Here is a 21,702-nt window from a genome sequence, read left to right as displayed (position 1 = left end):
AAATATAACAACTTCGTACACGATACGTTCAATACAAAAATACAACAAGTACAAACTGATACAACGAAATAAAGCTTAAGATGTCTATGTGTGTATCTAAGCATCATCACTACTTCAATTTCAAATCGTCATCATCCTCAACCTGGAACATGTTTAAATGCAAAAGCAAAAGCGAGTATACAAGTTTTCATACGTAGCATAAAAAGATAAGTTTTCAAACAATTCCATGTGGCAAGCCCTTGATACAAGATAAACAATAAATTCGGCATGTGTCTAACTTATCAAACCAATGATGAAACGCAATATGCTCATGACATAACCACAAGTCTACGGGGGGTGCGTTAATTCTACAGCGCTATATATGTCACGGATAGGCTCGTACGAAGTTAATGATAAGTCTAACACAAGATGTCATAAACCCAAGTTTAAAGTATCAAGTAATCAAATAAGCATGCGTGTATGAGGAATGTTTGTGCAATATGAATAAAGTTTGTGTGTAAGTTTATAAATAACATGTTACATCCCAAAAAGTGGTAAACGAAAAAGGGGTTCAAGTATACTCACAAAATTTCTAAGTCTCCCGATTATCCAATTGTTGACGAGTGTAAGAGATTTGGAGGATGGAACACCGAGGTCACCCTATATGGGCAAACGAAGGTGCACAAGTAAACGGAACAATGACAGAGGATTAGAATTGGAGTTTTAGAGTATAATCAGTTGATATAAATATGTATATATTCATATAAGTTTTATATAGTTTAAGCAATATTTCTAAATTAATTCTATTAAGAGTATTGTTGAAATGTTGTCAAAAATAATTATACTTTTATAGCTATTTTATAAAAATTGATAGAATTTGCTAGATTTCGATTTATAAAACTATCGTGTTTCATTTTACGGAATTTTACGAAAAACGGGCAGAGTTTCCCCTGTTTTTGGACGATCCCGACAACACAAGTTGTCGATCTATTTGTCAAAATTCAACAACAAGCTACACAATATAATTTTCTATATATTTTCCATCTAAATTTACAAATTATATAAAGTTTGGTTTTGCGATAACAAAATTTAAATACAATATAATATAATTGAAATATTTGTGTCGTGAAAATACTAAGTATCGTTTTAACCCGATGACCTGAACCCGTAACCAGACTGCACCGGGGCCTCGGCTGACCAGCTTTGACCAGGTTTGACCCGATAGTGACCCTTCGACGGGAACCCGACTGTAACATGAACCGAACCTGCCGAAACGAAATAAGAATCAAATCATCCTTCATCAGACTTAAAGAAAATAATAGACACCAACCAAAAAGAACAGAAGTGAGGGATTACCGATTAAACTCGACTGAACCAGATCTGAACCAATCGATCCGAATCTGAACTGACTGAACCGAATCTGAACCAATCGAACCGAATCTGAACCGAGACTGTGTTGCGAAACCCGAACCAGAGCCAGAGCCAAACAATCCAAACTAGAGCCCAAACTCAAGACCTGAACTGTTGGAGCCAAGCTGGAGTCGTTGCCGGACTGTCGAGACCCCGCTGTCGCCGCCGCCGCCGCGAATGGCGTCGCCTCTTCTCTCATCGCGTCTCTGATCTCTCTCTCATGCAACTGCCACCGTGTGCCACTACCATATGATGGTGGTCGGCCGGTTATTGGAGGGGAAAGGGTGGTTTGATGTGGTGGTTTAAAAAGAACAGATTGGGTATCTCGTCGGAGAACCCTTAGTCGGAAAAACGAACGGCCGGGTGTCGGCCGGTGTGTTAGTCAAAGAGGATCAAGAGGGAGAGTGAAACAGGTTGTGCGTGGCCGGAGGGGATCGAGAAGGACCTGTGCGTGGTCGGCCGGAACCGATGCCGGAGAGGACGGCCGGAAAAACGCCGGTCGTCGGTGTTTGCACGAGAGAGGGAGAGAGGTTTTGAGAGATGATGTTGTGATGTGATTCTTCTTTGTGTTCGTTGAGTTTATGTAGAGATTCAAAGGAGGGGGAGTGATAAGGGGGCTAGGGTTTTGAAATGAAGGAGATAGGGTTTGAGAGGTTTAAATAGTTAGGTTAAATTATGTTATAAAAAAAATATTATTTTAATAACAAAACTAACTAGGTTAACTTGTATTATCTACACTAACTTGAAACTTAACGAGACTAACTAAATTAAAGATGAAAAGAATGTAGCTTTTTAATTTGCAAATTTAGTTAATTTAATTAATTAACTAATAAGTAATCATTTCTATAATGAAGTAAATTACGAACAACTATTGTTCAATGGTTGTTTGTTTCACGAAGCTTTCGAATTTCGAGGTTAGGATCCGAATTTTAAAACGAGTCGGGTTTTGGGAATCCTTATTGGACAGATGTTACAGTCTCCCCTACTTTAGGAGATTTCGTCCTCGAAATCTAAGAGGAAGGCTTTTGAAAGATGACATCTAAAGATTCAAAAGAGGGAATATATGAGACTTGATCATAATGTTTGCTTAAGAAAATTGTTTATTGGAAGGGACGAGAAGGTTTGGTACTTTTAAAAAAAGTAATAATGGTCTACTAGTATGTTTTCACAAGAATAAAGAATAGAAGGATAGTTTTAACCAAGAAAGTACTTTTAGACTTCGCACGAGTAAACAGATTTGTTCGTAACGAGGTTTGTATGGAGGACAATGGATAACGGGGAATAATGGAGGTAGGAGAGGGAATGATTGATCCAATAGACGAATGAAAGTATGAGAAGGGTAAGTGTATTGGACGAACGAAAAACGTTGCGTTAGGGATGATGTCTCGTCGTGGATAATCGGATATCACTCGCTTAGCAATGAGTTTGTGAGTTATTAAAGTTTTGTATCAGGTCTAAAAGGTCTGTAAAACACTGAATTTCTCATGGCATGTTTTACGAAAACTTGGCAACATAGTGAAAATACTTATATATCGGAAGTACCAGTGGCGTATCCGCCATGTTTTAACCATGTTTTGTTGGTCACGTATTCGGGGTCATGTTACGTTCTGTGTCTTACCATACACAGTAGTACACTCCATGATTCTCATGCGCCTATCACTATAATCCCGTGTGCACCCGCGATTATACTGATCGTCGCATGATCCACATAGCTTGTACTAGTTGCGTATGAAGTAGGGTATACACAAATTTTGAAAATAAGAACGAGTACGTATATGGATGTCGTATGTAAGCATGTTTATGTTTAAGCATGTATGGGACCCACGTAAGCGAATCCCTCAGATTTCGCTCGCGTACGGGTATGAATGTACTATATAAGCATGTATGGGACCCACGTAAGCGAATCCCTCGGATTCCGCTCGCGTACGGGTATGAATGTATGAATCATGTGCATGAAGGAAAGTAAAAGCATACATATAAGTGTAAGTATAAATATAAAACATATGAGTATGAGTGTAGGTACGAATAATAAAGATTGCGTATATAGTATATATTGAAACGTAACGAATTTAAGCATGTGAAACGATCAAAAGGTTGAGTATGCAAAAACGAACGGTTTAAGTGAAGTTGTCGTGAGACAGTGACTAAAACATGTACGATGATATGCATGTATAGTTGTTTAAGCGAAACGTTGAGTTTATCAAATCGAAATAGATTGAGTTTGACTTGTAATGCAGATTCTGGCTTGTAAACGTAAGAAGAATACAAGGTACTTATTGGTTATACATAACGTATTTTGTAAGGAAAGGAAATGCTAATTTTGTTTTAAAAGAATATTTACGTAAGTTGAAGATTGTCGGTCCCCATGAAGTCTTCTTGCCCACGTGTTTAGAAATTTTGAATGATGTATTGAGCGGTGTATAAAGTTTCGTTGTAATTAATAAGTTCGTATTATCTCAAAGGATCTTGCACAAAAATATGAAATCTAAAACTTGAAGGTTCTAGTGAAAACGTTGATTCTTAAAAGAAATTTAGCAATGAACTTAGTGTTCGTTGAAAAGAGTTTTTTTAACAAAATGATTTGTTGGTTTTGAAAAGAGTTTGTGGTAAAACAATCTTATAATATCTATAAGATCTTATCAATATATGAGAATGTTGGTTTGATTTACGACTGAGCATGAAAGTCTTTAGTATAATGATATAACGTGAGCGCAATTTAGTGATTAGGTTAAATATGAAGTTCATGGGCAAGAGATCTATTGGACTGATTAAGTTGATAGGTAGCATTTCTGTAGGATCGTTTTCAGACCCAGACGAGTCGATCAGAAGAGTGCTTCACCAATACAAGTGGCGGAAACAAATGTATCAGTGTTATTTCAGTTGAATTGCACAAGAAATCACTTTAAACTGTCTTTTGATTGATATTAGATCGTTTACAATGCTGTAGACACTTCGACAGAGCTTCGCCGTCGGAACTAATCTCGTTACAAATGAACTAGGCACAACAGGTATTTATAGGCTCCTGATTCCGCTTGAAATGGTTCAAGCGGAACTTAACTCCGCGCGAAATTAACCCAAACGGTATTAAGCCCAAGCGGAATTAGGTTTCCAAGCGAAAATACAATTCCAAGCGGAATTATCATTTCGCGCGGAATTACCTAAAAACCTCATTCTCGTTTTGTGTGCCCTGATCTATCTATTACATTACAAGACTCGATACAAGACGAAGTCGACAGACGTATGCACCAACAGACTCCCCCTCGAATGTTGACGAGTCTTCAGTGTCGAGTCTTCGGTTGTCAAACATTCAGTCTTTATCAGTCTGCTCGCTCTCTTCAAAGATTCTTCATTTTAAGCATCCTCAATCATTCTCTTTCTCTTCTTCTCAACCTCAACCTTGCTTTCTGTATCTTCAAACTCCCTCTCGATGTCTTCAGACTCCCCCTTTCAATGTGCTGGGATCGTAGTCTGGAATTCACCATCTTCAGGTCATAAAATTGTAACCTGCCTAACAATCTGCTCAGGTATCTGAACTTGTCTTTTCCTGCACAATCTCTACCATTCACATAAGTTTCTCAAAGTTTAAAGATTAAAATTTAGAAACCACTTGCAGTAATCATTTAAAATGATTTAATCTCTGAAAATCACTTGTAGAAATAACTTCTTCATACACTTTTTCCCAAACCTGTTCATCAAGTTTAGCACTTGGAATTTTGAAAATCAGCTTTTCACTATCAGTTGTCGAAAATCTTTTTGAATTTTTCAAAAATATTATGCTAAAACACACTAAAATCTTTTTGGATTTTTGATTTTAAAGAAATGCAGTAAAGAAATATTTACAAACAATATTTTTTTGTGAGTTTGTGTAGGAGGATCATATCAGTTTTTGAGACAAATCACTAACACCGTTAAGCTTTTAACATTTTAAGTTCTAAACAATTCACTTAGATTGTCAATATACTGGTCCTCTTAAATTTTCACACAAAGTTCAACTGTTTCGAGATACGAGGTTAATATTTTAAGCACTTAAACTTATTCGCGTGTCCCACCACTTGAATATACTCACGTATCGAGATCCCAATATTCAGTCTTACAGGTGAGTATACCTAGATGATATCTGTAAAGGGTTAAATGCGAAACCGTGAGAGCTCAGGTCAGAACTTCCGTTCAGCAAAGAGATGATGGTTCGACTTTTGGTGTGTTCCCTTTAGAGAATCTTTTCTTCAACAGCATATGATTGACATTTTGCAATGTTTCATCATTTTTGCTGAGGGCGATGCTTTTATTTCAAGCAAGCAGAAAGTATTATACGGGGACTAGGCCATTGCTTCCGCAAAATCAGAAGTCCCGGGATAATACCCCAGATATCACTGAGTATAAAGACCTAGTATCTCAGAAAGAGGGACCTTTCAAACACGATTTCGGGGGCTACCCATATATCCAAGAAATGTTCCCCACGAGATAAGTAAGTATATGAATTTAGGTTTATATCTCGAAAACAATTTACTGAATGTTTAAAAACCTACTGACACGTCCGTAGTGAGATCGTTTATCACATTTTGACTTTCCATTTCTTTAGCGTGCTGTGATAGTCCACTGATGTACTATCATTTCTTCTTTTTACAACAAAACTCATTTTTTATTTTTTGATGTTTTTGGCTTTTCAAATTTTCTAATGTTTTTGGATTTTTTGAAATTTTCTTACTCCCCCTAAAATTCAAAATCTAACGAAAATTTGAAAAAAAAAAAAAAACTGTACAAGAAATGACAACTGTTGTTTCAAGCTTCAAATCGCCATCCTCTTGGCACAAACAATCAGAACTCCCCCTCTCAACAAACAATTTTCCCATTATGATTTCAAAACAATCAAATTTGTTTTAATCAAAATGGTTTTTCCAGAAAATAAGTTTAGTTGATTTTACCACTTGTAAAAATGGGGATCAATTCATCACATTGTTTACCAAACTTTTGAATGATAGTTAAATCAAGTTCAACCTAATGACCTTGATTAACCAGTTGTAAGAATAACTACCAACTTCTTGCAAGTAAAACATTTCTTTCAACCACGAGTCGGTTTGCTTACCAACACTTACCACTTGTAGTTGAAATCTCAAAATGCCGATTCCTACTCCACACTACCAACCTGGGAGTTCCGGCAAGTCACACTTAACCATTTTCAAAAACATTTTTTTTAAAATGATGCCAATTCATGCTCCGCGATTACCAACTTGGGAGCTCCGGCAAGTCAGGTTTTTATTCTTTGAAAAATATTGACACCCAGGTCTGACCATCCTTGGGTGTAACTACCTCTTCTTCACTGTTACTTTCAACAGAATTGTGAACTTTCTTTTTGGAAGCATAGAATTCTTTCACTCCTTTGGCCTTACCATTGACCATTTTTCCAAAAATATGTTTCACATTTCCATTGAAAGTCTTTTCAACATCAAATTTATTCTTTTCAGAATAAAATTGATTTGAAATTTCAACTTTCCCAACTTTCTTTTTAAAATTTTCAGCCCTTAGTGGTGGAAAGTTTTCATCATCCACAGTCGGGAAAGATTTCTCACTTTTTACAACAACATGTGGCTCCTCTGCCTTTGTGGAGACAGATTCATCGCCAGCAGATAGCTCCTCTGATTTTGATAAATCAGAATCATCACTAGAACTACTTCTTGAACCCTTAACCACCCACTTTTGGTTTTTCAGATTTTCTTTTCTTTTCAACACATTCTTTGAACATTCACCAATCTCAAATGTTGAATTTTTAAAAACTGTAAATTTTCTTGTTGAAATTTCTATTTTTTCAACAATCTTTTCTTTCAGTTTACCAGAGACTCCCTGTTTTGTCTGTATCGCCTTTAAACAATTCCTAGCAATATGACCAACCGTTTTACATTGAAAACAGGTTCTCGTCTCTGTCTTCTTCTGAGCAATACTTTTCTTCATTTCTTCTTGCTTTTTCGCAAGGAATTCTTTGTTCGTCTGCTTTCTGAATTCTTGCTCTTTCTCAGCTTCTGAAGATTTTCTTGAAACAAATACAGTTTTTGGTTTATAATTTTTCTCATTTTTATAATTTTTCGGTGGAATAAAACCTAGACCATTTTTTTTTTGAAGTTACCGTTATGGTTTAGTTTCTTTCGATAACCTGAACCAGAACTGTAACCCATTTTCTTGTTTAGTCTTTGTTTAATTCTTGAGGTGTAAGGATTAAGTTTTTTCAGAATGATTTTCATCGTTTATTTCAGAAAAAATCAATTTCTGTTAGTTTGAAAACCTTTTTAATCATTTCTGATTTAACACCTCTTATTGGGAAAATCTCATCAGAATATAATTTGTCAGAATCTTTCAAAGTATAAGCTACTTTGACCGGTTCGTCATTCAAATTAGATTTTGATAACAAGAACTCTTTATTATACACCCATTTTCCCTGTTTAACTTTTTGACTTGACGTGTCGGACTTTGACTTTGACTCTGATTTTGACTCCGACATTAACTCCTCTGTTTCATCCTTTTCCAACACCTGATCGACCACCTTTTTTATTAACTCGGACTCATGGTCAGTATCGGATGACGTGAAAGTGACATCTATACTTTCTAGCAAATTATCTGTAGACTCAAACTCCCACTGTAAATTGGTTGCCTTTTTGACTCTTTCTGAATTAGTATTTCGCGGAGAATGTGCATTTTCAACAGGAGGCAGACATTTGTTATAAACCACACTTGGTTTCTTACCAGATGTCTTCACTTCATCATTTTCTCTTGTTTCAGACTTCTTCTCTTCTGAAGTCTTCTCTTCTTCAAATGTATTCAATTCTTTCACTATCGGGTAAATCCTGTCAACCACAAAAGTAGAACATGAGTAACTTTTTAGCAAACTATTAACTCTCTCAGTTTCAATTCTTTGTGTTTCCAACTTCAATTCAAGCTCAGCACACTTCTCAGTGTAGTAGTTGACATTGTCAAGCTGTCTCATGTATGCTCCTTTGAGTGTATTCATTGCTACAACTTGTTCACTGCTTGACTCATTGTATTTATTCATCTCTTTGTTCAAGACATCATATGATTCTTTCAGCCTTTTTATGTTGTGGAGCAATTCATTGTTTTGCTTTATCAGAGAGTCACAATTCATACACTTCTCAGAAACCTTATCTGCATCAGCATCTGTTTTAATTTCAAGTTCTGGAATTTCTTTGACTACTCTTACTTTTACTTCTTCTTCAACTTCCTTCTTTTTCTCAGCTTCACCACTTAGACGTTTTCTGATTTTTTCTGCCCAATAATCATCAGTATAATCATTTATAACCTGAGCAACAACAACTTTAGCTTTTAACCTCTCTTTGTCTGGACAAAACTTGTCCCAGCTAAAGTTTTCCCAGTTAAAACCTTCCGGTAATTTCTCATCATCTTGATTTATCAGACACGCTTTACTATCAGTTGGAATATATTTATCCCAATTGAAATCCTTTGATGAACTTCCATCATTCTTATTGACCAGACACGCTCTCTTTGAATCTTTGATGAACTAAAGTTGAAACATTTGCATCACGGAAATCATCTCTTCTCGTAATTTGTTTAAACTTTTCAGCTCTTCTCAACACCCTCGCCATGCACCACTTTATATCCATCAGCTCCATTTCTTCAGCATCCACTTGATCGTAATCCTCTTTTGTAAGCATTGGATTCCCGATTCTCCCTGCAACCAAACTGCCATAAGATTCTAGCACAGTCACCAACAAAGACATATGACTCTTAGCTACTTCCTCTGAATAGTTTTGATCATTTTCCAAATTTAATGCAATGTTGCATTGAAGTACTTTGCCACTCTTTGTTGTAGTAAAATGTGGATCAAACGATGGAAACAAAGAGAATCCCATTTTGCTACTTGATCCTTGCGATGACTTTTCAGAAGAACCCATTGTATTGAAAGCAGTTTCAACTTTTGGCGAAAGATTGGTTTTGTCACCAACACCACTTTTGTAGTATAAACCAATGTCTTGCTCTCCATCTTAGTTCTTCATTCTCGCTATCTTTCGTTGCTCCATCTCTTGAGCCTCAAGCTGGTTAATAAAATCACTCAACGTTAGATCATTAAAACCCGGTTTGTTTTTCAACATCATAAGATATGTGCCCCACTCATCATGTGGCAACGCATCGGCCAACTTTTCAATCAACTCATCTTTATCTTTGGTAATGCCCAATCTTTTCATACTTTCAACAAATTGCAGTATCTCTCAATAATCTGTTTGATGCTTTCATTTCTTAAACCTCGAAACAAATCAAATTCCTTCTTCATAAGCGACTTTTTGTTCTTTAGCATATCATCACTTCCAAGAAACTTTGATTCTAATTCATTCCATATCGAACATGCACTTCCATTGTGTTGAAGTAAAATGAAGATGTCTTCTTTTATTGCCTGCTGTAACAAACTAATTATCAACTTCTCATCTTTGTATTTCTTTTTCTCCTCAGCACTCAATTCTCTAATTGGTATATTCACCTTGTTGTTCCCAAGTGGTCTACTATATTCAACTTCAATATGTTCCCATGCATCTAAGTGATAAGCTTCAACCCAGTTACCAAAACGATCAACCCATCCACTAAAATCATCAATGTCCAAAAGCTTAGGCGGTTTTTGTGTTGTTCCAGTTTCATTTTCAAGCATTGTGTTCTGAGTAATTGTCATTGGACTAGCAAAGGCATTGTAACACTCGTTGTCCATGATTCAGTTTTCAAAGGTTCACAATCAGTCTGTTTGAAACGGAATTCCACTACACACGAAATTACTTTTCAAACGGAATACTTCTATCCAAGCAGAATTATCCTCTCAAACGGAATCACCTTGAAGTTTCACACGAAATTACCCTTTCACACGGATTTACCCTTGAAGCGTAATCACTTTACAAACGAAATTAGTAATTCCGTTCGAAATGGTCAACTGGAATTTAATTCCGTGTGGAATTAAGCTAGCTTTCAAACGAAATTAGGCTCCTTTGAAACGAAATATAATTCCATATGAGAATTTCACACGGAATTACAGATTCAAACGAAATTAATCCTAATTCCGGGCGAAATTAATGCAAAGTTCGAGCGAAATTATATCAATCTTTCAAACAGAATTAAGTTTTAGAACAAATTTAAGCCGAATTAATGTCTGAAACTCTCAAGGGTTTGTTAAAACACTATTACGCACACTATATTTGAAAATTAACCCATTTTAACAGTGAAATCAAGTTTAATTGAGAAAAGAAGGTGTAGAAATCAGAAATTGCAGCTGAAATGGTAAGAACTCTTCCTCCTGAGCTCTGATACCATTTGTAGGATCGTTTTCAGACCCAAACGAGTCGATCAGAAGAGTGCTTCACCAATACAAGTGGCGGAAACAAATGTATCAGTGTTATTTCAGTTGAATTGCATGAGAAATCACTTTAAACTGTCTTTTGATTGATATTAGATCGTTTACAATGTTGTAGACACTTCGACAGAGCTTCGCCGTCGGAACTAATCTCGTTACAAATGAACTAGGCACAACAGGTATTTATAGGCTCTTGATTCCGCTTGAAATGGTTCAAGCGGAACTTAATTCCGTGCGAAATTAACCCAAACGGTATTAAGCCCAAGCGGAATTAGGTTTCCAAGCGAAAATACAATTCCAAGTGGAATTATCATTTCACGCGTAATTACCTAAAAACCTCATTCTCGTTTTGCGTGCCCTGATCTATCTATTACATTACAAGACTTGAAACAAGACGAAGTCGACAGACGTATGCACCAGCAATTTCGCAAGGTTTTGAAATTCGGGTGATAAAACGTTTTAAGGCATGATTAAGAACTTTTTTGTATATGATTTAAGTGAAATAGATTATGAGATAAAGAGTACGTTTGATAAAATAATAAATTTTGAAATTCGCATAAATAGGGATTTTGACGAATGATAAACGATTTAGGTGTAAAATATGATTGTGTTGTTTGATGAAGTCACTTTTGAAAGAAAATTTTGGTAACGATCACCTAGGTAAGGGAATCACCCCTAACTCGTCGGTGAGGTCGTTTTAAGAAAAGAAGGAGTAGAGTTAATCGTCAAGGTAAGGGAATCACTCCTATCTAGATGATATGTCTCCATTTTGGTGTTACAAAGAATGTAAACAAAATTGAGTGATGTTTTGAAATCATGCATATGTATAATGTATGAAAAGATTTAGTATGATGTGTGTGTGAGAAAAATGATCTCGAAAATAAATTTGAATTTGAAACAAGAGAATTGTATCATATAAAAGCGATGATAGTAAAGCATAGGTTTGATTTAAAACTTGGATTGTTCCAAAACGGAACTTTGACTAAACCAAAGTGGTCGAAAATTCCTTTGAATTTGAGAAACATGCTTTGGCCTAATAGGTGGAATACTCTCGCCGATGTCTCGGTTAACGGTATTCACCCTTCCAGTTATTACATGTTCCAAATCAATCCGAAATTTGAGACTTGGTGGGATTTTTGAAAATCGAGGAGCGGAACTAATCGACAAGGTGCAGGTTTCACCCCTAACTTGACGATTTCGTGTCCTAAGTGTGGTTGGTACTCGTCGGGTCAAAATTTAATTTCAACACTTTGACGAGGGTCCACTAGAATTTGAAATGGAAATTCTCCATCAAGGTGAGGATTTCACTCCTAGCTTGGTGACGAATCTCGCATAAAAGAATAGATGGATTGAGAGTCGTTCACCAAATTATGGGTTTCACGCCTATTTTGCTGAAGTCGTCTCGTCTGTGTATTACGGGTGGTTTCGATTTTTAGTATAAACAAGTAAAATGCCTTAGGAAGGCGTACGTTTCAAATATTTAAACAAGTATAAGCACGTAAAGCATTTCAAGAAATTAACACATAGGAAACGTTTTTGAGAAATTAACACATAGGAAGCGTTATAAGAACTTAACATATGAATCAAGTATGGTCGAATTTGGTACTTAACTATAGACTAGGTCAAAAGCATGGCAATTTTCCTAATTCCCTATAGCTATGGCTCTGATACCAATCTGTCACACCCCAACCAATGGCGGAATCATTGGAGTGGGACTAGTTCGACATTGTAAGAGACTTCATAACACTAGTTCTGACAATAATTAAATAATGGATCTCATTTCATTTCTACAAGTCAATTACAAAGTTTAAAATCAAATATAACAACTTCATATACGATGCGTTCAATACAAAAATACAACAAGTACAAACTGATACAACGAAATAAATCTTAAGATGTCTATTCGTGTATCTAAGCATCATCACTACTTCAATTTCAAAGCGTCATCATCCTCAACCTGTAACATGTTTAAAATAAAGTTCAATGCAAAAGAAAAGGCGAGTATACAAGTTTTCGTACGTAGCATAAAAAGATAAGTTTTCCAATAATTCCATGTGGCAAGCCCTTGATACAAGATAAACAATAAATTCGGCATGTGTCTAACATATCAAACCAATGATGAAAGCAATATGCTCATGACATAACCACAAGTCTACGGGCGGTGAGTTAATCCTATAGCGCTATATATGTCACGGATAGGCTCATACGAAGTTAATGATAAGTCTAACACAAGATTCATAAACCCAAGTTTAAAGTATCAAGTAATCAAATAAGCATGCGTGTATGAGGAATGTTTGTGCAATATGAATAAAGTTTGTGTGTAAGTTTATAAATAGCATGTTACACCCCAAAAAGTAGTAAACGAAAAAGGGGTTCAAGTATACTCAAAAATTGCTAAGTCTCCCGAAAGTGTAAGAGATTTGGAGGATGGAACACCGAGGTCACCCTATATGGGCAAACGAAGGTGCATGAGTAAACGGAACAATGACGGAGGATTAGAATTGGAGTTTTAGAGTATAATCAGTTGATATAAATATGTATATATTCATATATATTTTATATAGTTTAAGTAATATTTCTAAATTAATTCTATTAAGAGTATTGTTGAAATGTTGTCAAAAATAATTATACTTTTATAGCTATTTTATAAAAATTGATAGAATTTGATAGATTTCGATTTATAAAACTATCGTGTTTCATTTTACGGAATTTTACGAAAAACGGGCAGAGTTTCCTCTGTTTTTGGACGATCCCGACAACACCAGTTGTCGATCTATTTGTCAAAATTGAACAACAAGCTAAACAATATAATTATCTATATATTTTCCATCTAAATTTACAAATTATATAAAGTTCGGGTTTGCGATAACAAAATTTAAATACAATATAATTGAAATATTTGTGTCGTGAAAATACTAAGTATCGTGTTTAACCCGATGACCCGAACCCGTAACCAGACTGCACCGGGGCCTCGGCTGACCAGCTTTGACTAGGTTTAATCCGACAGTGACCGTTTGACGGGAATCCAACTGTAACATGAACCGAACCCATTGAACCGAAATAAGAATCAAATCATCCTTCATCAGACTTAAAGAAAATAATAGAAACCAACCTAAAAGAACAGAAGTGAGGGATAACCGATTGAACTCGACTGAACCGGATCTGAACTAATCGATCCGATTCTGAACCGACTGAACCGGATCTGAACCAATTGAACCGAATCTGAACCGAGACTGTGTTGCGAAACCCGAACCGGAGCCGGAGCCAAACAATCCAAACTGGAGCCCAAACTCGAGACCTAAACTGTCGGAGCCAAGCCGCTGTCGTCGCTGGACTATCGAGACCCCGCTGCCGCCGCGAACGGCTTCGCCTCTTCTCTCGTCGCGTATCTCGCTCTGATCTCTCTCTCTCTTGCAACTGCCACCGTGTGCCACTACCATATGATGGTGGTCAGCCGGTTATTGGAGGGGAAAGGGTGGTTTGATGTGGTGGTTTAAGAAGAACGGATTGGGTGTCTCGTCGGAGAACCCTTAGTTGGAAAAACGAACGGCCGGGTCTCGGCCAGTGTGTTAGCCGGAGAGGATCAAGAGGGAGAGTGAAACAGGTTGTGCGTGGCCAGAGGGGATCGAGAAGGACCTGTGCGTGGTCGGCCGGAACCGACGCCGGGGAGGACGGCCGGAAAAACGCCGGTCGCCGGTGTTTGCACAAGAGAGGGAGAGAGGTTTTGAGAGATGATGTTGTGATGTGACTCTCGTTTGTGTTCATTAAGTTTATGCAGAGATTCAAAGGAGTGGGGGGAGTGATAAGGGGGCTAGGGTTTTGAAATGAAGGAGGTGGGGTTTGAGAGGTTTAAATAGTTAGGTTAAATTATATTATAAAAAAACTATTTTAACAACAAAACTAACTAGGTTAACTTGTATTATCTACATTAACTTGAAACTTAACGAGACTAACTAGATTAAAGATGAAAAGAATGAAGCTTTTTAATTTGCAAACTTAGTTAATTTAATTAATTAACTAATGAGTAATCATTTCTATAATGAAGTAAATTACGGACAACGATTGTTCAACGGTTGTTTGTTTCACGAAGCTTTCGAATTTCGAGGTTAGGATCCGAATTTTAAAACGAGTCGGATTTTGGGAATCCTTTTTGGACGGATATTACAACTGCTTTGTTTTCCGGCGACTATATCGGTTGTTTCCGGCAATGTCACAGGTGGTGATGATGGGGTTCGTCGACAATCATGATCTTCACATCATAAAACACAAAGTGAGGATGATGACACAAGAGTGTGAAAAGGATAACATAAGTGAGTTTTGACCCAAGCACATAAAGTTCCAAGTAAACCCTAAGAACTAAACATACCATGAGCAATATATCGAATAACTATCAAGTAGGCAATATAAAGACAAACCATATCACCTAAAGTGTTGAGCCTTGCACGTGGAGCGGAGTGTCGTTGTGGATCGTTGAATACTGAGCAGGTTATAGTCTAGTTTTTCTCAAAAAGATTTTCCCTTTTTTAAAACCGAGTTCACTATAACCAATGGCTCTGATACCAATCTGTTAGACCCTCAAAATCCACATGCAGAGTATTACCGCGAGGCGTATGACTGACCAGGATCATGCCATCAATCATATTGAACAGCAAATAAAGTAAAGCAAAAACCACCACAATCAATACGATTAGTTTTACAAAAACAAATAAGCAAAACCGTGTTCAAGTGTCAGTCAGAATAATAAAGTTAAAAACCCAATAGTTAGTTTCAGTTTATAAAGTTTAATATGAATCCAATAAATGGTTCCCCGCCACAACGACCATTCCTCCGTGCAAGCTCCAGCATAATACCTAACGTCCTGCAAAGCTGTAGTAACGTATCAACAAAAATGTTGGCGAGTTCACAGTTGTTTAGTGTTGTTCCCAAAACATAAGTTTGTTAAATTACTCTTTTCTTATAAAAACATGCCATTGGGAGCTACCCCACTGTTTTAAACCACTAGACCAGTACCATACCGACTACTGACTGTAGTTATGTTGAGTGCCCCGAGTCAATGTCTATCATCATTGACTAAGTGCCAAATTTTATTAGTCCACTCCCGTCCTCTGCGGCATAGTGTGAGGCTTGTCAAACCTAATATCGCTATTTAACTAATACCCTGTTCGCCATTGGCAAGGGGATTAAGTCGGTAAAAAAATGAGTGGGGACTTTCAGATAGAGTTGTTGTCTAGTATGCTTAAGACATGTATTATAACGGTTGTCGTCCTTCACCAGGAGGACGGGTTGTACGTATTCTACCCAAGGAGAATACGCAGGTTGCATCCCACCCAAGGGGGATAGTTGTTATTTGACCCATTCCCAAACCACCGGGAATTACATGATTTTAAGAAAAGTATGAACTCACCTTAGATTAGCTCGGCAGATAAGATTAAGTGTATGAAATCTAGAACGACCGACCATGCCCTATAATAGTTAGCATGGTATATTAGACATTGTTTAGACATTGTACAGAAAGTCCTACAGATGTCTAGCAACTAGCACACAAACAAGCAATCACATAGCACGTCTATTATATGGTTCCATAACCTTGTTCACGACCTTTCTACAATATTAAGTATACTATCTATACAATTATCAAACAAGCATGGATACTAAAAGTAGCAAGTTTGGTCGTTATGCATTCATGCTTTACTGCATAGTAAAATCACTGAAAATAGGCTGTTTTGGGTTACTCGTTTAACCTGCTTACAAGTCTTCAAAATTATGATTTTTTTATGTGACGCACTTCTCTGAGGGGTAGGACTTGTGTTAAAATTTCAAGGTCTAACTCTTTACCAATAATTCATAAAAATTCATTTACTAAGCTGCAATCAGATTCGTCACTTCTGACTACAGCTTACGGAAAAATTCATTTAAAATTCCTCGTGTATCTGATTGACGAAATTCTAGTTGGAAATTCATGCTGACATATAAGACCATCTGCTGCACAAATTTCATAACTCAGTTCACAATATTTGTTCAGATATGATAGAAAAAATAAGCTGCATTTTCTGCAGAATTCTGCAGCTTTCATACTGAAACAGAATAAATCTTTTCAAATAGTAAACGACGTCCAAAAAATATGATTCCAGCGCCATTGGAATCGTATTTCAAAATAATATATCTTAGAATTCAGCAAACACATTTTTCGTTTTATTAAGGTCCGGTTACAGCCAACTGAAGTTGGCTGAATTCGTTTCACAGATTTCCTGTTTCAGCTCTTGGTGACCTAAAACGAGTTTTCGAGTTTACTGGACATGTTTTAGTGATTATAGGAACATAATCAAACATTCACAGCAGGTTAATAGTTATTTATATCAGATTCGTCATACTAAACATCAAGATCATCGAGAATGTCAAACCCGAATCCATATCTAATGTCTTTACACGCATAATCAATATCACTAAGCATCAAACTTGACTATTATGAATCCTATACCACAAGCTATCATCCTAGCATCAAGGATCCAGAAGTTACACCCAAAACGCAGCCAAAATATATAATAAAAATCATGCACAAATATCTATAATCATCACAAAACACAAGATCCAACTCGTAAACGAAACCCTAGCGGCACAACCGAATCCATGTTCAAGTATAACATCGACAAGCATGCTATCTTGCAACCCTATCATACACGTATTATTATAAAACAAAAAACACTCAACATATATTATAAAACACAGCCACTAATCGAGGGTTTTACAACCTAGAACTTATATAAACCGAAGGAACTATAATCAAAACCTAATGTACACATACCTAGAGATTAAGAGGAGAGTACAAAAGAGCCTTGAAATCGAACGTATGAATCCCTTGGTGCCCATGGTTGTGTCTAAAGAAAAGAGAGGAGGGAAAGCAGTGGAGTTCGACCGTATATATGGTAGGTTAGGGTTTCTCTTTTTTTAATTAAATAATAAGATTTGTTTACTATTTTACATTAAGGCCCCTCTTGTTCTAGAGTTTAAAACTTGTTCCAAAAGTTGCTTAATCAACTTTCGTTTTGAGACAAGGTTAGTCCCTCACGGTTTACGTCAATTATTTGTAATGATTTAAATGAGAAAAAATTATAGTGTTTACCCGGAAATGAGAGTTGTCACATAGGGTCAGGATTTAGGATTTAGGGAAAACGCTGAAAAGTGTGAGAACAGTGAGAGCGCTTATGGATCGTCTGATCAAAACAATCTATGGACTAGATTGGCGCGGTGGTGTTTTCGTAAATAACATCAATTTTTTTAAGTGGACACGCTTCATTAAGGGTAAAAAGGTCTTTTACTGCTCAAATTCAAAACGCCAAACTAAAATGAGAACACGCCATTCAGAACGAATAAAACGCCATTAATACAAAAGCCAAAGTTTAATGATAAAACGTGTTCCAGACTTACAGGTAGAAGAAACAAACAGTAAATGAAATTCAATTATTAAAATTTATTAGAAGAAATTCCCTCCTAAATTATGCGCCAAAAAAATCATTATATAAACGATGTTAACATCGCTTCCATAATCACTTCCATCCATCATTCTAAAAACATCTTTTACCAAAATGCCAAGTTTAACCAAAACGCCAAAAATGGCAACCATTATTTCATGGAGATACACCCTGAGAATCAGAAGATTCGGCATACGTTTTGACAACAGAAGAAGAATGTTTGTTAAGACAAACAAAGCAATTTTGAAAATGGAAGAAGATGTACAGAGAGGTATCCTATCGCTTAGCATCCCTCTTGATAACGAATGTGATGAAACACAAAAGCTTATGAGAAGATTAACCAGGAAATTTGGACCAAGCAAAGCAGATGGAAAAATGGACACAGTCATCACATCATGGCGTTTTGATGAACAAACAGACATGGTGACCGTTATATGTGACAACGGAGCGCAGGAAAACTACATGCTTGAAGACATCATGACCAAGAAGGCGGTTGGGTTCATGGAAGAGTTACACAACGCCACATATTTGAACACAGACATGGACATAAAAATGGCGTTGAAGCAGGATATGTTCAAATGGAGGCTTCAAAATCTTCAAGAACAAGAAGCCAACAAAAGTGAAAACGTTGACTTGGATGAGAGACTAGAAGAAGACTCCGAAGAAGAAGACGAAGGAAGTGATAGATACTTCTCAGAAAAAGTCCCTTCTGAAGGGGAGTTTTAATTTTTTTTTCTTTTGTGTATTTTTTCAGATCAAAAAATACTATATTTCTCTCCTTAGTTTAAAACGCCAAAAAAGTACCACAAAAGTCATTGATTACAAAACACCAAATAATAAAAACTATTTTTCCTGTGTAATATTTTATCTTTTAGTGTATTTTGTCATCATGGTCTACAAAACGCCATTAAATATAAAACGCCAAACTTGGAAGATTGGATGTCTCACACCCTTAACTGATAAAGCTGAACAAAATAGTAAATACTCACAGTAACTGAAAAGGACGGTTACTTTATTACTAGCATTTATTATAATAAAATCTCGCCTAAACTACGCGCCAAAAACATCATATAAAGAGAAACGTCTCTGCACAATCAATTGATCACACCCAAAAACAACGCCATGTTTCCTAGAAACCACTCACTTTAAAACGCCAACAAAAATAATTAAAAAAAAACATAGATGGCAATCCTCGTTTCTTCGATATTCAGTATTGTTCTGCATGAAGTTTCACTGAATGGATTATTGCCTGAGGTGGGTATCTCTATAAGCTTTTGCTGAATGAGATGGACAAATATTCAAGAAAAAGAGACTGATGACAGTGATATGTCATTATGTGAGCTTTGTTCTTAATGGATATATTGATAGCATGAAGGGATCGATACCGGTGTAAATGCTATTTTGGACTCCATGATCATAATAGCATCCACACAGGCGTTGATCTTCAACCACATGTCACCAAACAACAATAGATCACACCAAAATACAGGATGGCACTAATCAGTTTCGTCTAAAGACGAGCGTTATGTAGGAAAATCGGCATCTAGCTAAGGTATTCAAAGGTTCAAGGCACAAAAAATTCAAGAAGAAGAGGCTAATGACAATGAAGATTTGATGAGAAATTAGATTAGCATTTTTTATTTTTTTCTCATTTTCTATTTTTTAGGGGATCATTTTCTGTTGTTGGTTATTTAATTCTCCACTAATAAAATACATTATATCTGAGAAAACATGTTTATAAAACGACAAAAACTACAAACACCAAACGCGTAATAGTATGAAAACTGTGAGAACGGATACAAAGCACGTTGTTGCTATATAAACGCCAAAAAATGTCAAAACTAATAACGAAATTACTTTAACAAATTATTATTAAAAACACCAATAATTGACTAAACACCATTAAAACAATGTATAAAACAACATACCATCTTTATCTAAATGCGATTAAAAATAAAACGCCAAACCCTGAAAAGATGGGAATTGTTACAGCCTTAACTGATGAAGCTGAACAAAACAGTAACTGCAAACAGTAACTGAAATGACAGAAAACTTTATTTCTAACATTTATTATATTAAAAGCCACGCCATCATAATTGAATTTATTTATCTTTCCAAAATGACATAATTAGCTGTCACATTATAGGCCTGCATCCTAGATGACACAACAATTGATACACAAAATACACATCAAAAAAATTACTAATGTTTTATACTTCCAAAAACATATATCTACCAGGCACAAAAAAAGGTCATTATATAAGAACAACAGCTAAACAAAGCTTCACACTTCACACTCCACACATTCACTAAACACGTTACACATTGTCTAAAACGCCATACAATTAAAAAAAATAGCTATTGCATGGAGGTTTGAGAGGTCAGAAGGACGTTTCGTCCTGAAGTTCTCTGACAGGAGAAGCGTGAAAGTCAAAACAATCAGGGCCATACTTAGAATAGATGAAGCAGTTCAGAGGGATATTCTAGCCCTTGGGATTCCAATGGCCTACGATTGTGAAAGGACTCGAACAGTAATAAGAAGATTAAAGAGAAAATTTCCAGAAGATGATGATGATGATGTTGGCGATACTGATCTACCAAAAGTTGGGTTCTGGATGAACAATCAAGAACGGTGAGCGTGTGCCATCAACATGGGGTGGATTATTCATTGACAATGGACGAAGTGCTGAACACAGATAGACTACATCTTCTTGAACAACTTTGTGAGTTAGCACCTTCGAACAATGCAAGATCCAGCGTTGTGAATACATTCAAGTATAGGATGCAACAAAGAAGAGACGATATTTTGGCATTATACGCCAATGAACAAGATGATGATGACGAGTCTGATGAGAGTGATGAACAAAGCGATGGTTACATCTCATATGTAATACCATCCACAGAAGACTATTAGTTTTTGTTTGATTTCGTCTTAGCTGTACTCTTTTAAATTACTAATGAATTTAAAAACGCCATGAACGCCAAGAAATTTACCTTGATAACATATATAAACTGTTGAAATCTACAAAAACGCCTGATGAATTTGGGAACGCCATGGACGAAAAGAAGTTATAATTACTAATTGATTCTATTGAATTTGTGGACGCCATAAATGCCAAAATGTTTACTATGCACGTGATCTAAAAAAACAATAAAACGTCATTTAGTTGTTGAATCTAACTAAATGCTAAAAAAATCTTACACGCCAAAAAATGAAGCGATGTTTTGAAACAAATTTAAAAAAAGAATATAAAAGGACAAAAAAGCTCCTCCGCTCTTCACTAGATCGCGTGCCACGTGTTGGGCCAAGATCCGTTCTCACCGTTCTCACACTTTAGGGCGTTTTCTCCTGATCCCATTTCTCTCTCTCTCTCTCTCTATATATATATATAGAGAGAGAGAGTTGAGATAGAGGGTATTTGTCAATTAGAGCAACCACATGGTGTTGGTTTGAAATCCAGTCCAAAAAGCAAACTTGCACAATCCGAACCA

At 36.3% G+C, this 21,702-nt stretch overlaps 1 protein-coding gene and 1 long non-coding RNA gene across 2 annotated transcripts; both read right to left on the bottom strand.

Annotated features, from left to right (window-relative positions):
* Nucleotides 1–992: 992 nt before the first annotated feature.
* LOC110929197 lies at nt 993–2,019 on the bottom strand. Its single transcript, XM_022172324.2, has 2 exons — nt 1,336–2,019; nt 993–1,244 (listed from the first exon to the last, which is right to left on the bottom strand). Exons 1-2 carry the CDS (start codon nt 1,586–1,588, stop codon nt 1,126–1,128), a joined length of 372 nt encoding a protein of 123 aa, XP_022028016.1. The 5' UTR covers nt 1,589–2,019; the 3' UTR covers nt 993–1,125.
* Nucleotides 2,020–13,533: 11,514 nt separating this feature from the next.
* Nucleotides 13,534–14,574, bottom strand: LOC110929198. The gene is made up of 2 exons (XR_002586905.2): nt 13,854–14,574; nt 13,534–13,770 (listed from the first exon to the last, which is right to left on the bottom strand). It is a non-coding gene; the product is annotated as an uncharacterized LOC110929198 (long non-coding RNA).
* Nucleotides 14,575–21,702: the final 7,128 nt, after the last annotated feature.

This window comes from Helianthus annuus, chromosome 3, assembly GCF_002127325.2.
Source record: "Helianthus annuus cultivar XRQ/B chromosome 3, HanXRQr2.0-SUNRISE, whole genome shotgun sequence".
Classification (NCBI taxonomy): domain Eukaryota; kingdom Viridiplantae; phylum Streptophyta; class Magnoliopsida; order Asterales; family Asteraceae; genus Helianthus; species Helianthus annuus.
The sequence above is the reverse complement of the archived record's forward strand: the minus strand, read 5'-3'. Positions and strand labels throughout refer to the sequence as shown.

What these genes read in the sequence shown, in the direction of transcription:
- LOC110929197 (XM_022172324.2), bottom strand. Translation starts at nt 1,588, where the DNA reads ATGAGAGAAGAGGCGACGCCATTCGCGGCGGCGGCGGCGACAGCGGGG. An exon ending in GGTTCAGTCGAGTTTAATCG is followed by an intron (nt 1,245 to 1,335) that starts GTAATCCCTCAC and finishes TCGTTTCGGCAG; the next exon opens with GTTCGGTTCATGTTACAGTC.